This window comes from Drosophila santomea, chromosome 2R (genome assembly GCF_016746245.2).
Source record: "Drosophila santomea strain STO CAGO 1482 chromosome 2R, Prin_Dsan_1.1, whole genome shotgun sequence".
NCBI classification, from domain to species: domain Eukaryota; kingdom Metazoa; phylum Arthropoda; class Insecta; order Diptera; family Drosophilidae; genus Drosophila; species Drosophila santomea.
The window spans coordinates 12390875-12404324 of NC_053017.2; the positions used below are offsets into that span (position 1 = coordinate 12390875).

General features: G+C 40.9%; 1 protein-coding gene across 7 annotated transcripts in view; it reads right to left on the reverse strand.

Moving 5' to 3' along the window:
- Positions 1 to 8051, reverse strand: part of LOC120446064 (nephrin) — a 57852-nt gene extending 49801 nt beyond the window's left edge. For 5 of the 7 annotated variants that reach the window (XM_039626843.1, XM_039626841.1, XM_039626844.1 and 2 more), the window contains exons 1-3: positions 7724 to 8051; positions 2424 to 2802; positions 180 to 200 (exon numbers count right to left, since the gene is read on the reverse strand). In XM_039626843.1, coding sequence (XP_039482777.1) covers positions 180 to 200; positions 2424 to 2565 — 163 coding nt within the window. In that variant the 5' untranslated portion in view covers positions 2566 to 2802; positions 7724 to 8051. The remainder of the gene's footprint in view (positions 1 to 179; positions 201 to 2423; positions 2803 to 7723) is intronic. The other 2 variants (XM_039626842.1, XM_044005839.1) reach the window with 1 other exon arrangement.
- Positions 8052 to 13450: the final 5399 nt, after the last annotated feature.

Below are 13450 nucleotides of genomic sequence, written 5' to 3' on the forward strand. Positions count from 1 at the left end.
TGTATTCATGTTGTGGGCGTGGCAGCAGCTGTTGCCACCGCCCCTTGCGTTTATGCCCGGTCAATCTGATGGGCAAATTGTTTGGGTTGTCCCAGCTTAAAGACCAATAATATTTGTATAACTTTAAGGGTGCACAAGGCGGGTGGTTTTGAAAATAAATTAGGTGTTCATTAACTTACCAGCTAAAAGTAAAAGTAGGGCTGCAAGAAAACAAAGGAAAAATAATATATATTTAAAATAAAAGTGATATAATAATAAGGAAATTAAGTAAAGAAAAATCTTACAAATAAATAAATCTGGTTAGCTTTAAGGTGTTAAACCTATATAAAGAAAACAGTATAAAAAACGATATCGCTACAATCAAAAGAAAATAAGTTTTAAGTAATTTCTGGGCTTACAATAACTAGATTCCAAAGAAGTTAGGAATGCAATTTCGTGACTTGTGCGAAGTTGCTCAATACAAACGAACTCGGCTAGTACTTGCATGAAAATCTTGTAAATCTGGCGTTAAATCCTTTCGAAAAGTTTGCAAACACCAGCTCACTGCTCAGATATAGACATCTGAATCGAAGCTGGCAGGGAGCTTGAGCCGAAACTTAACTCATCAGATATGCTTCTAAATAAGCATTTATGGAGCTGCGCTGCGGCAAACAACTGGCAAACTTTTGCCCAAAAACCGAAAACAACAGCGGCAAATCGGAGCGGCAAGCCAAACATAATTGCCAAGTTTTTGGCCAAAATGTTGAGTAGGTTGTTTTCATAGAAATGCGATAAATACTTTTACCAGCCAAGCTTAGAGCGGCAAGTGGCAAGCGGCAAGCGGCCGGAACTACGTATGTTTGTAGTCCAGAGGAAGTGGTGGCGTGTGGCAAAGTTAACTTGGAAAACATTAAAATGCCAAAGTGGAAAGTTTCATCTAGCTGGGCTGACTAGATGACTGGCCGACTGCCTGGCGCAACAACGAAATTCAATTGAAAACATATAAAATCTGAATTTATGAAGACCCGAGAACCAGCAATTTGCGTCTGTTGAAAACTTTGGCATCAAAAGGCCGAGCAGGCAAGTGGAACAATATGCACCCAGACCCCGGGCGTTAAGCCGCTGCACTGCCAGTTGGTTTCACTTCGTCTTGGACTTTGACTTTGACTTTGACTGTGACTTGGCCAGGGAATTGGTTTGGCCAATTCATGGCAGGGCCCACATGGCGTATGCATGATTTTCAACATGGCACCCACTTATTTTATGGGTTAATTGAGATGGAAACAGAACCGACCACCAATAGATAACTATTTCCAGGAGCTGGGACACTCTTTCTTGCCGCTGACAGGCTTGTGAACTTGGCCCAATGCTAATGTACAATCTATGCCCGAAACTTTTCGATGGCCGAAAAGTTTTCCAAGTTTGTTTCGCATTTCTGTGGCTTTCACCGACACTCGTTTAGCAACCGATGTGGAGTGGACCCACTGCCACGGGCTTATTTATTAGCCACATTTTATTATTTGCCAGGGCCAAGTGATGGCTGATGGCCAAGCTGTGCAACTTTGTTGTATCTCGGGAAAACAGCTGGTAAGCACTCCGTTTAGAAGATTTTCGGGGACGACGCTTTGAAATCAATTTCAAATCCATAACAATTTGGCATAATTTGCTCGCATAAAACCGAAAATTTCATTTACTCAATAATGCAGCGACAAAAGACTGGCTCTGTCGCCCCACAAAGGCAAACGCAAACGCAATTTTCTTTACACACAATAAACTTTATGTTGATTGAATAAAAGTTGCGTCAGGCCCACGCACACATGAGCACGCACTCACACACCAATGAACACACGCACACTCACACAGACACGCCTAATGGAAAGCAAACTTTTCATTTTAAATTAACTTTCGAATTCAAAGGGAAAAGACACATTATCAGTTCGATATTGACGTCGCAAATTGTTCATATCATTTTGGCTTAATTAAAATAGTTTTATTACTGCAGTTTCAATATAAAATTTGCCTTTACTTCAAATAAAACTAGCAAATCATTCACGCGTAATGGAGCAATACATTTTTTCGGGGGAAAGCTCAATTGAAATATGTATTCTAAAATGCATTTGATTAAAACGCAAAATGAACTCATTCATTATATAAGATTTTCTTTTGGTAATTGTAGTGCTAAAATCTGAAATTTTATTAATGTTTCTATAACTACGATTCAATTCATAAAATGTATTTATGGGCAGCTGTTTTCAGAGAAGTTTTCTCAATTATTTATTGCTGTGGCTCTGCAGAAGTTCTACATTTGAAATATGATTTACGATATAGATTATATATTTAAATATTTTTATTCTCCAACGAATATCTATTTCATAGTGTTTCGTATATAGTATATCACCAAATTATATCCCAGTATCGTAGTTTATTATACATCTAGCACTCACCGTTCTCCTCCTCAATGTTCCTGGTCATGGTGGTCGAGGAGCTGACGCGGACACGAGATGCCGCCGCCGCTGGGCCATTGAGCGCGGACAGGACGAGCAGGCAGAGCGGCAGGGAGAGCGGGCGGCTGGAGGAGCTGCTCATGGTGGTGGCGACCCAGCCCTCGATCCTGCGGAGAGTGCTGAGGGGTGGAGGGTATTTGGGGGCAGCGAATGCGGGGTGTCCTGGTGCTCCTGGTGCTCCTGGTTCTCCTGGTGCACCCGTGTTGCCTACTTTCCGGCTCAGATGCCTTTCACACTTTGCATCGCGAGCATTTTTCGTATGTAGTTCTTTCGCGCGATTTATTTTTGTTTGATTTCGATTTAAATTAATTCGCAAACGCTGTAAAGAGTGAGACAGACAAAGAGAGAGAGAGAGAGATAGTAGGGAGTTGAAGCGAGACAGAGAAAGGTGTATTGGCAGAGTCAGCAGAATTTGTTGACATGTCAATAAATAAGGCAAAACAAAGGCAAACGAAATAAAATACAACATAGAAATAAAGTGAAATACAATTCCATGCCAGTTTTTGGGTAATTACAGTTTTTCGTTGCCATTGCACTCTGGCTGAAATTTATTTAATTGCCTTTATTTTCGGTTTGGCAAATTTGTAAGCAAATTCATTGCACTTTCACGCAGCACAACACACTTGCACTCTCTCTGCGCAACATAAACATGCACAAATGTAATTTATGTGATTTTTACAAATTTTATTGGCTTAATTTGTTTGTAGTAATATTTATGGCAATTGCAAATGGACGTTATTTATATCGTTGCCATTGTTAACTCACGCTGCGAACTCAAATCGAATTACACAATCGAATGCAGCGCAGTTATAACTTCGGACCAATTAAGCAATTAAATGTATCCATGCCGTTGAGATGTCTTGGCGTGACGGCTACAAATCACAACGCATTTAGCCATTTTGTCAACCGCACGACAGCACGTACACCTTAATATTTTAAAACATATTTCTGTCTTCCGCTGCGAGGCTCTTTTAATTAAAGATTATTTATAACACGCAGACGGGAGCGGGCGTTGAACAGTGAGAAATCATTTCGAATGCCGCCTGCGTACATATTTGTTATAATTTATGTGCCCCCATATACAATGACTAACAACACACGACGACCAACTGGCAAAGGACGCTCCTTGGGACACTCCTCCTTAAGGAATGGTGTGGAATGGATAGGATGGTATAGTATAGTATACCGAAACATGTGCCAATGTACCCGCGCGTGTAGATCTTTAAGAGGAGCAAAAGGAGCAGGAGCTGCCGACAAAAAGCCAGGGAAACGTGCCAGCATCAAAGTTCAATATGACGATGATGGCTGTGGCAGTAGAAGAAGTCGCTTCCCGCTGAAGAGCTAACGAGTGCGAATTTCTCTTCGGATTCCTTGTTTTCCCATTTCTTTGCGCTCGGCGGCGTTTCGGTCTGGCAGTGCTTTTACTTTTACGTTGCGAAAACCCAATAAACGATAAACAGGAAAGCGGAAATCGGAAACTGTACGCGTTCATGTTTCTAGACTACACACAGACTGGCTCGAATATCACAGAAAACACACACACTAGCAGAAAAATATGGTCAATAACATTGGGTTTATAAGTCATCAAAAAAATATGTTATGAAAAGGTTGCATCTTCTCTGAACAAATATATTTACCGTACAGAACTTCATTCATAACCAAATAAATCATTTTAAAAAGTAAAATATATATTTTTAAATTAAATTATCATTTTATATGTTAAATATTGATTTCAAATTGTGTCCGACTTTGTTTTCTGTGTAGAATCGCTACAAATTCAGCCGCAAAATCGAGGCTTCCATGCGACGTGCTTTTATGATATATTGACTTGCTCTAGCTGGATTTTTATCGGCCATATTACGTGGGCCCAAATGCTTTTAGCTGGCTGCACTAATTTTATTTCAGCTCTCAGTTAATAGCCCACGCCCTAAAGTTCATATTTATTTCGCTGCCAACCTGAATAAAAAGTAAATAAAACTATTTGGAGTGCTGTAACCTCACAACCGCAACTGACAAGCAGCGGAGTGCCCACTTAATCATGTTTTTTGTAAAGCGGCTTTAATAAATCTGTCTAAATTTATTTACAACGCTGGCCCGGCCTGCAAATGGATTTTCATTCCGATAAAGTGAAAATATTTGTAAATCGTTAGTCAACACATAGCACGAACAGAAGAGGAGTAAAATTATTTCCATAGCGAATGTCCGAAACGGAGAACTCAAATGAAAATCGAATCTAAAAATATCCAAACATACGAGATGTAGTTTTTGATCTGCGATCAATTTAATTTAATTGAATCGAGAATTGAAAGCTTTTTAATAAAACCAACAGGAAGAAATGTATGAGTGAGGTTTATTAAATGTACATTGCGCACATCGAGAGTAGCTTTAATGTTTTGGCACACATTCGAGGCCGAAATTAAATATGGAGCCACTCAAAATCCATTTAGCCAGGTCCTTGGCAAACTTTTGCCAAATCCAAATCAGTTTAGTGAATGGGTTATGCAAGGATAAAAACTTGTGTGTGCAGCCAATAAAAAGCGTTCCCAATAAAATTGTGAGTCACATTAGCTAATGCAAACTGAGCGCCGAAGGTGAAGGGTTTTTTCCCAGGGAGTACACGCTGCGTATACGTAACCTCGATGGCCGTGTGCCTGTGAGCCCGTAGTGTTCGTTAGTTTTGGGTGTGTGTGTGTGTGCTTGTGAGTGTAAGTGCGAGTGTGAGGGCAAGGGAGCATTGTGCCAGTTTCGCCATTGAGGCATCCACCTACGATCGACATGCACTTCAATTTACAAACTTGCCAAGCCAGCATGTTGATGTGCAACTGTGTGTGTTCAGTGTGTGTGTGTGAGAGTGGCGGTGAGTTTTCCGGCTGCAGCTGCAGCAAAGTGTGTCGACGTTTTTCCATTTCCGGCATGCAAGTTTGCGCTCGCCCTCGCCCTCTTTATTTTGTAATGTAATGAAGTGTGTTTGCATTAAAATGCAATTTGAAGTGCAGAGTTACAATATTATTATAGCATCTATAAGTGCACGTGTGTGTGTGTGTGTGTGAGTGGGTATGAGCGTGCATGTGTACGTACCAGGAGAGCCCTTGAGCAGGATACTCCCATATACTACCTGGCCCTGCCACTTTTTTTCGCGGTTTATGTGCGCTAAGTGAGCCTATAAAAAGCCATGCCTGGCTGCCTCGTATCGCAAGGGTTCAAGTGCAATTTTATGAATACTAAAAATTCTAATGGCTAGCACACATCCACATGTACGAGAGTGTGTGTGTGAGTGAGTGAGTGTGAGTGAGAGTGAGGCAGGACTGGGCAGCAATCAGAGCGTTCAACACTTGGCGCCATCATCAACATCATCCCATTTCCCCCCTTCCAAACAGCTGTTTCCCATCCTCAGCCTGCTAATTGTGCTGCATACTTGGGTGAGCCTGTGAGCAAATGAGCATGTGTGCGTGCCAGCATTAACCAGGCTTCAGGACACTCCTTCACACAGTGAAAACGAATAGCCGTGTGAAGCCACTCCCACTCCCACACTCAGATCCGCACACCCGCAGAACGAACCACACTCCAATCTTGGAAAGCGTTTTGATATGCAAATAAACACTCGGTCTCCAGCTGTCCGCAGCATTAATTGCATATTAAAATTCACTTCTGCTCGCATTTCCATTCCGAATTGATGCACTTTGTTTTCGGTGTGCCCAATTATTTTGTTTATGTTGCATCGTGTGTCGTTTATAGATGGCTTTTGTCGCCAAATCGCATGGCCATTGTTCTACTCAGTTTGCGTGCTGCTCTGTCGCATTGGTGTCAGAATTCGTAATTAATGTTCGGCACAGCAACTAAATGAGTTTGATTAGGAACCCAGAATGGAACTAGAACAACGGCGTTTGGGTTCGCAAATGGAAACAATGGTCTTTTGTGCCAATTTAACATATGTAGGTTTTTGGGTATTCTGCAATTTCATTATATTTTATTTGGCCAATCAAAAATATATTTAAAGTAAAAACATGGCTGTGGAAAACTATGCAAATTAGAAACCTAGTTACATTAAATTTAAATTTGTTTCAACTGAATGGAAGTATTTAATAATAACATAAATATGATTTCAAATTCTATGATTTTTCAAATCAAAAGTAATTGAATAGTTTTAATTTAAGTAATTGCTTCCATAATACTTTTGCATATGTGTTCTAATTGAATTTGATTGCTTCGATCTGATTATTATGCTTATGGCAGTGAGTTTGTTAGAAAATCTCAAGAAGCAATTCACACCTCCGCTGAAACAAATGGCGAGCTTTTGCTTGATAGCTCTTATCTTAATCAGCCACAATGTCCAGTGTTCAGTGTCTAGTGTCCATCAATGTTTTTCCCTGCAGCTTATCGTGCAAATTCAATTTCGCCACCATCACAGATCTCAACAGTTTGCTTTGAAGTGGCATTCATCTGTGTAATTTCATTACACGCACACTTCAGCAATTTAGCAATTTAAACAAATGTATGTGTACAAGTGTACACTACTTGGGTATTGTGCGCGGGTGGGTGGTGCATATTTATCTATTAGTTTATGGATAGCATTTCACTGGGTCTTAATGGTCGTCAAAGGTCAGCAATTTTGCACTTATGTGCGAGTGCCATATGAAATATGATGGCATTTGCAGGGCCACTACATCATGAGAAATGTCGGCACATGCAACGAAAAAAAAAACAAGAGGGAACTAACCATATAAATAACTAAAATGCTCAACAATAACAATTTTCGTGCAATTTGTACGGGCAGCTCGTTTGGGGCAACAAAAAACTATTTTAGCAAGCGAATGAAAGAAATCCGAAAAAAGGCGATATAACGAGCAGTTGAGCGGAGAAAACGTTTTATCTGCCGGCTCCTCTACAAAACACACAGCCATACACACACACAACCATACTCACACAACGATAAGCACACACACACAGACGCATAACCACATTGTACTGTATAGCCCGAGATACAGCCGCACACCCACTAAACTAGCAAAATAATCCGAAACGAGAGTGACGCGCGCTTCGTGCGCTTTTCAATGGCTCGGCGTTCCGTGGAAATGATTTTCATTGAAAGCAAAGTGGGGGGCCACTGCAGTCAGATCAGAGTCAGATCTCTTAAATGGGAAAACGTTGATTCGCAAATTCAACGTCATGGCAACAAATTGCTCTTGTCGACAACACAAGAAATGTATAGGGTATAGAAACAACATTTGCCAGCTGCTTACATTGCGAACAAGTTGCGTTTGGTTGTTGGTTGTTGGTTGTTCGATGGCCGCGACTTTAAACACACTTTGCACACTTTTCAGTTTGGCATTATCCTGGATATCTAGGATAAGCACATTGTACTTATGGTTTCGCTTGCAAGCGCACACTATCTACATTGAACACATGGAACCGATTGGGATGCTGGTGGGAATCAGGCGTTATATTTTGGATGCATTCGATGCATTTCGGATGTTTTTGCTCAGATGGCCGGATTGCAATTCGCATACGCACTCTGCTCGCGACACACCGTTCAAGTCCCGTTAGTTCCGACCGTACCCGCGGGATCGCAAACTCTCACTGAACGGATTTTTATGGTACACACGCCGGAGCCGAGCAGCTGAAGCTCGCGCGGAATACATCCATACATCCACTCGGCACGGATGCTGGCCGAGTGGGTCGACAGTAGCCGAGCGCCCAAAAAACGCTCCCGGCCGCCCAATAGGCGGTACCGAGAGAAGCGGCAACGAGAGCAACATCGAGAGACTTCAACGTGCCGAAGATGTGGCACGAAGTGGTGGATGCTGCATGCTAACAGCGCGCTGTTAGCGCCTCGCTTGATTTTATAGCACACTTTTGGGGAAATTCCCGTCACTTGGCGGGATATAATGTCGAATAGAACGGATAAATAATAAAACTGAGTCTGAGTTTGCGAACTTATGGCATATTCATATGCAGCTGGAGAGCAATTTAAAGCCATACTAGATCACTGCAGTTGGATTATGGCAGCGGTTAATCTTGTTTACATTTCAAATTAGCCTGCGGCATTTCTCTGGCTTTCTCTCTCGGCGAATTTCGGTTCTCTCGTGTTTTCTCTGGCGCAGCTTGTACTAAAAATCAGCTGATTCCTGTGCTAAATTTTACATCGTACTCAAGTATACGGATTAGGGATTTATATTTAAATAAAAGTTAATATATGTAATAAAACTAATGGGGAATAAGAAAAATGTTTAATTTAAACAAAAATACTTTTATTTGTTTTATTTAAGTCATATCTTTGTAAACAGTTCCTAAGACATGTATTTGCTGATGAAACTATAGTCAAAACTACTGCCTTTGCTTGCCTTCAGTCTTCTTAACATCAATCATTCAGCGACAGCATTCAGTTATCAATCAAAAACCCACCTGTTGATATGAACTCCATCCATCAATCAAAATCATATATTATATCTTCTCTAGACGAAATCGAATAAAATGAACTTATCTTTAATTTTTAAAAATAATCTATAATAAATAAAATATACTTACGTAGTAAATAGCTTAAACTGGGACACTAAACTATTTGTTAGGCGGTCGCACAGAGCACTGTAATCAGCAGGACTCGCTCTTTCCGGCCCACAGCTTTGCTCTCTTCGTTAAGAGAAATCCAAAGTGCGGTCAAAAAGTGTGCCAAATTTTCAGACGCCTTCTTGAGCTTTTTATGGTGCTGTAAGGCAATGTTAACTGACGACTGTAAATTGGCCAAATCAGCCAAATGTAGGTGAGAGTCCTTTGGGGAAGTCCCCACTCGAAACTAAGAAATTATACTGCTTTCACTGCTCTCCGTACATTTCACACCAAAAAGATCCTTAATTTACTTCGCTTCACCGTTAAAGTCAATTTCCACTTCCACAAATGTTGGTCAACTGTTTTTTATCAGCTCATAAACATGGCGTACAAGTTCATTTCGGTGTTAAAAGCGTGTTCTCCAGCACACATGTGTCTGTGTATGTCTGCGTGAGCGTGTGAGTGTCCATTTTACAGCTGCAGGCCAACACACTCAAGCCCACTCACACTCACACACACGGTGGCTGACATTTTTAATAGCAAACACAACACGCAGCGACTTTTGCACATGAAATAATGGCAGCTGAAGTAGTAAGTAGTCCTGCTGGAACCGAACCCAAACAGATGACGCACTATGGAGTAAGCTCTGTGAGCCATTGGGAAAAATATTTAATTTGTACAAATAAGAAACTATATGCAACATGAATAGTTTTCTAATTTGTATATATTAAACGCCTAATTAATATAAACCTCCTATAATCTTTAAGCATTTGTTGTTTAATAAAATGCAATTTTATTTTGATCTTTTAATATTTAGTTAGCACATCTAAATAACTATTTCTTGAATATATTATTAGTTTATTAAGTATTTATTATTCTACCCACTGTGCTACGCTTGTTGCCGTTGGAGTTGTAATGAAAGTGTTTTTTATGAAGTGCTCGCATCCTCGTACGCAACATGCGTGTCCTGATCCTGCTCCTGCTCCTGCTGCCACTGCTGCTGCTTTTGGTTTGCCATTGCTTTAGCTACTTCTTGCCCCGGCCAGTGAAATATGACAAAAAGCATGCTACAGCTCCGCTATTTCCGCCGTTCTTGTTGTTTCTTTTTGCCAGCGCTTTAATAGCGAGAAGAAGTCAGTGGCAAAACGTCGACCAGCCAAAGGAGTCGTCCTGTGTTGGTCCTGTGTAGTGTGTGGTGTGTAGTGTGTAGTATGCTGTAGTGCGAAGCGTGTGTGTCCGCAATAGCAATAAAAATATATTTTACAAACTGCTGTTGCTGCTGCTTCTGTTGGGAAACTGCTTAGGGTTTTTCCCGTTGTATTTTTTGTCCCGTTGTATTGTTCGAGTTTTCCCAGTCCGCCTCGTTTTTGCTGCTGTTTGATATATGTAAAGCGGCGTAACAAGAATACTGCCAACACCCCCAGAATGCCCTAACCCACTCACACACAACCATGCAAAATAAGTTCGCTACAACAAATTATTGGAAACCCAAGAAGTTTTCTGCGCTGCCACTTTTATTTTCCCCTAACTCGTATGAAAAAAATGTTTTAAAAAGTAAGAGAACGTGGGGCAGTGGTGCGGCGGGGTGAGTGGGGGTAAATCTCGCATAAAAAATAGGAAAATTGTTCCAAAGTTAGCAAGCCAACAACAAGCATATAAAATGTGTTTTTCGCAGAGTTTTCCCGCCGTGCTGATTACATATGTACATGTGTATGTGTGCGCCACTAAAACGCGTTTTGCTTAACGCGCTCGAATCGTTTTTGGTTTGCTTTCCTCCCCCCCAAAAATCCATCCCTTCACTGGTTTGGTTTTATTTGGTTATGGCCTTCAGTTTGTGTCAGCCATAACGATTTTCTTTTCAATTTAGCTTTAGTGCGTATTTTTTTCTAATTTTATTGCTCGTATTAAAATATTTTCTTCGCGCCCGCCTGCAGTTTTTTTTTTGTCGAGTGCCTGTTAACACACAATTTTTAGACAACACTTCCACATACACTTGTCCTGTGTATTTATTGTATCAACAAAAAAATTCTTATTCAGAAGCACTGTACACACATATTTATATTGCGTATACCCTGCCCCCCTTACATACGATTTCGAAATCATGGTCGCTTGATAATATATTTTTTATGATATTTATGACTGTGACATTTTGCTTAGCTGGCAGGCGATTTATATTTTTTGGCCAACTCTTTTCCATTTTCCGACTTCTTTCCCCTTATGCCATTGTTTTAGTTTTCCCTTCTTTACTGTATTTTTTATTTTTTTTTTGCAATTTTATGTGCCATTGTTGCTGGCGTTTGTGGCTGTTTATTGTTTGTGATATGAGGCAGATCCATGGTCATTCAATGGATTGTCATATTGTGGCAACGTTCTTTTTTATGCCCGCACACGTTTCGACGGATTTTTATGGCGAAATATCCACTAATACACGGGTATTATGCAGATGGTGGTACTGGGCACAACTCTGAATAGATTCCAAATATTTGCAATATATAAAATAAGCTGAATACTTTTACAAATACAAACGGTCAACTTTTGTTCATATTTATTCGAATTCTTGAATATTTTTAGCTCGTTAACTTTGCGTGCACACTAAGAAAAAATATTAAGAAAATCGGTGAATGCGTTTTGAATCAATAGAAAGAACTCATTTAGAGATTTTCATTAAAAAGTGATTTTTCTTTTTAAACATAAAGACAATTTATGTGTTCATTGATTACCTGAATCAATGCTTACATTATTTATTTATGAGTTTTAACTTTGCAGTAATGTGTATCAGGGCATACTATATATATTTGATTGTATTTTTGACTGTTGTCTGTATACAGAAAATATTTGGGGAATTTTTCACATAGCTGGTGCTAAAATGTTTGTCTGCCACTTTTGGGACTTAAAGACCAAACTGAATTGGGCGGTCTGGCAATTAAAATTACCAACGGCAGCACCGACTGGCACATGACTATGTTGCCTCTGCTCAAGTTTGGCTCGAACAACTCTAGAAGTGAAATGAAATTGTTTAAATTTAATTCAATTTGCTTGCTGGGCAGCAACAAATTGCAGGCGCACAGAGATGCAAACAATCTGCAATCTGGGAATTCGGAATAAAAATATGCACAAGCAGTTCAAGTACAATGCCATTTGAAGTCCTTGTCAGTAAACAAAGTCGAGTCGGCGAGAACACCTCCTTTCAGGTGCTGGTGTGGCAACTGGGTGGATCGCTAGTTGGGTGGTTCTTGGCCTTATATTTTGGGCCACGCTGAATATTGCCAGTTAGTTAATTATTGAGCCACCATCACGTACACACATAGCCATGCACGAGTGTGTGGCATCTGTTTGCCAGTGTCTGGGTTTAACTTAATTAGAGCGCTGCGCTGCATTTGCGGTCTTCATTTAATGCAGCGCCATGTCCTCGACCCATCCGCCATTCGCAATCCGGCATCCGCCGGGCAAATCCCACCCAGCTCACCTCAACTAAGCTGAGCTCTCGGTTCCGTTCACCTGCCTTGGGAACCCACTCCCGGCCAGCTTCTGTCCCCGCAATCCACGTCCACGTCCACGTCCACTTCCACTTTTCACTGCCCGACTGTCTGTCTCCGCGGGCGCAAATTTAAAACTACATACAACTATTTCCGCCAACGCCGGAGGTTGCCTCTCCGATGTAGCCAAACATTTCACTCTGTTTATTTGCTCTGATACCCTGCAAAAACCGATTGAATGAGCATCGAATAAAGAATGCTTTAGCTTTTAGAGCCAGAAATATAATAGATATTTCAATGCAACTCTGAATATCAAACTTTCAGCTTATACGTTAATTCTGATTCAATCAGACACATATAACGATTATGACGATTATTAAATGCATAAAATATTTCTGGTAGAAAATGTCAAGTTATTTGAATATTTCAAATATTTTTAATTTAATTTCTGCGAATGAATGCTGTGCAACTTGCACGGCATCGCCCTCTTCGATCGCATTCGCATTCAGTTTTTTTTTTCTATAGTGCTTGCTGTTGGTTCGTTGAGCGCTTGCATGTTGCACGTAATTTGCATTGTTGTTGCCTTTAATTGCTTAGTGTTAATTGCTGTAATTGCGGTAAACTAAACTACGAGCCAAGCAACAAACGCACGCACACACACACACACAAAAGAATGGCAGCAAACACCTAAATGCCCCAGCTGGTTAATTAAGCCGATGGCAGGAGGTTTGGAGGCTTGGGGGGTTTTTGGACCTTGATTCGTATCCGAGGTCACACACTGGGTCGGATGACCCACCACCCAGCACCCCTCAGCTTTTCGAGGTGTCCGAACTGAGTCCTTGGAGCGACTTTCGCTGCTTTGTCAACCGATCGCCCTGCAATTTGGCTCGCTGCGATGACACTCAATACGCTTGAGGCTTGGGTTCGCATTCGCTTTTGCCGCCGATG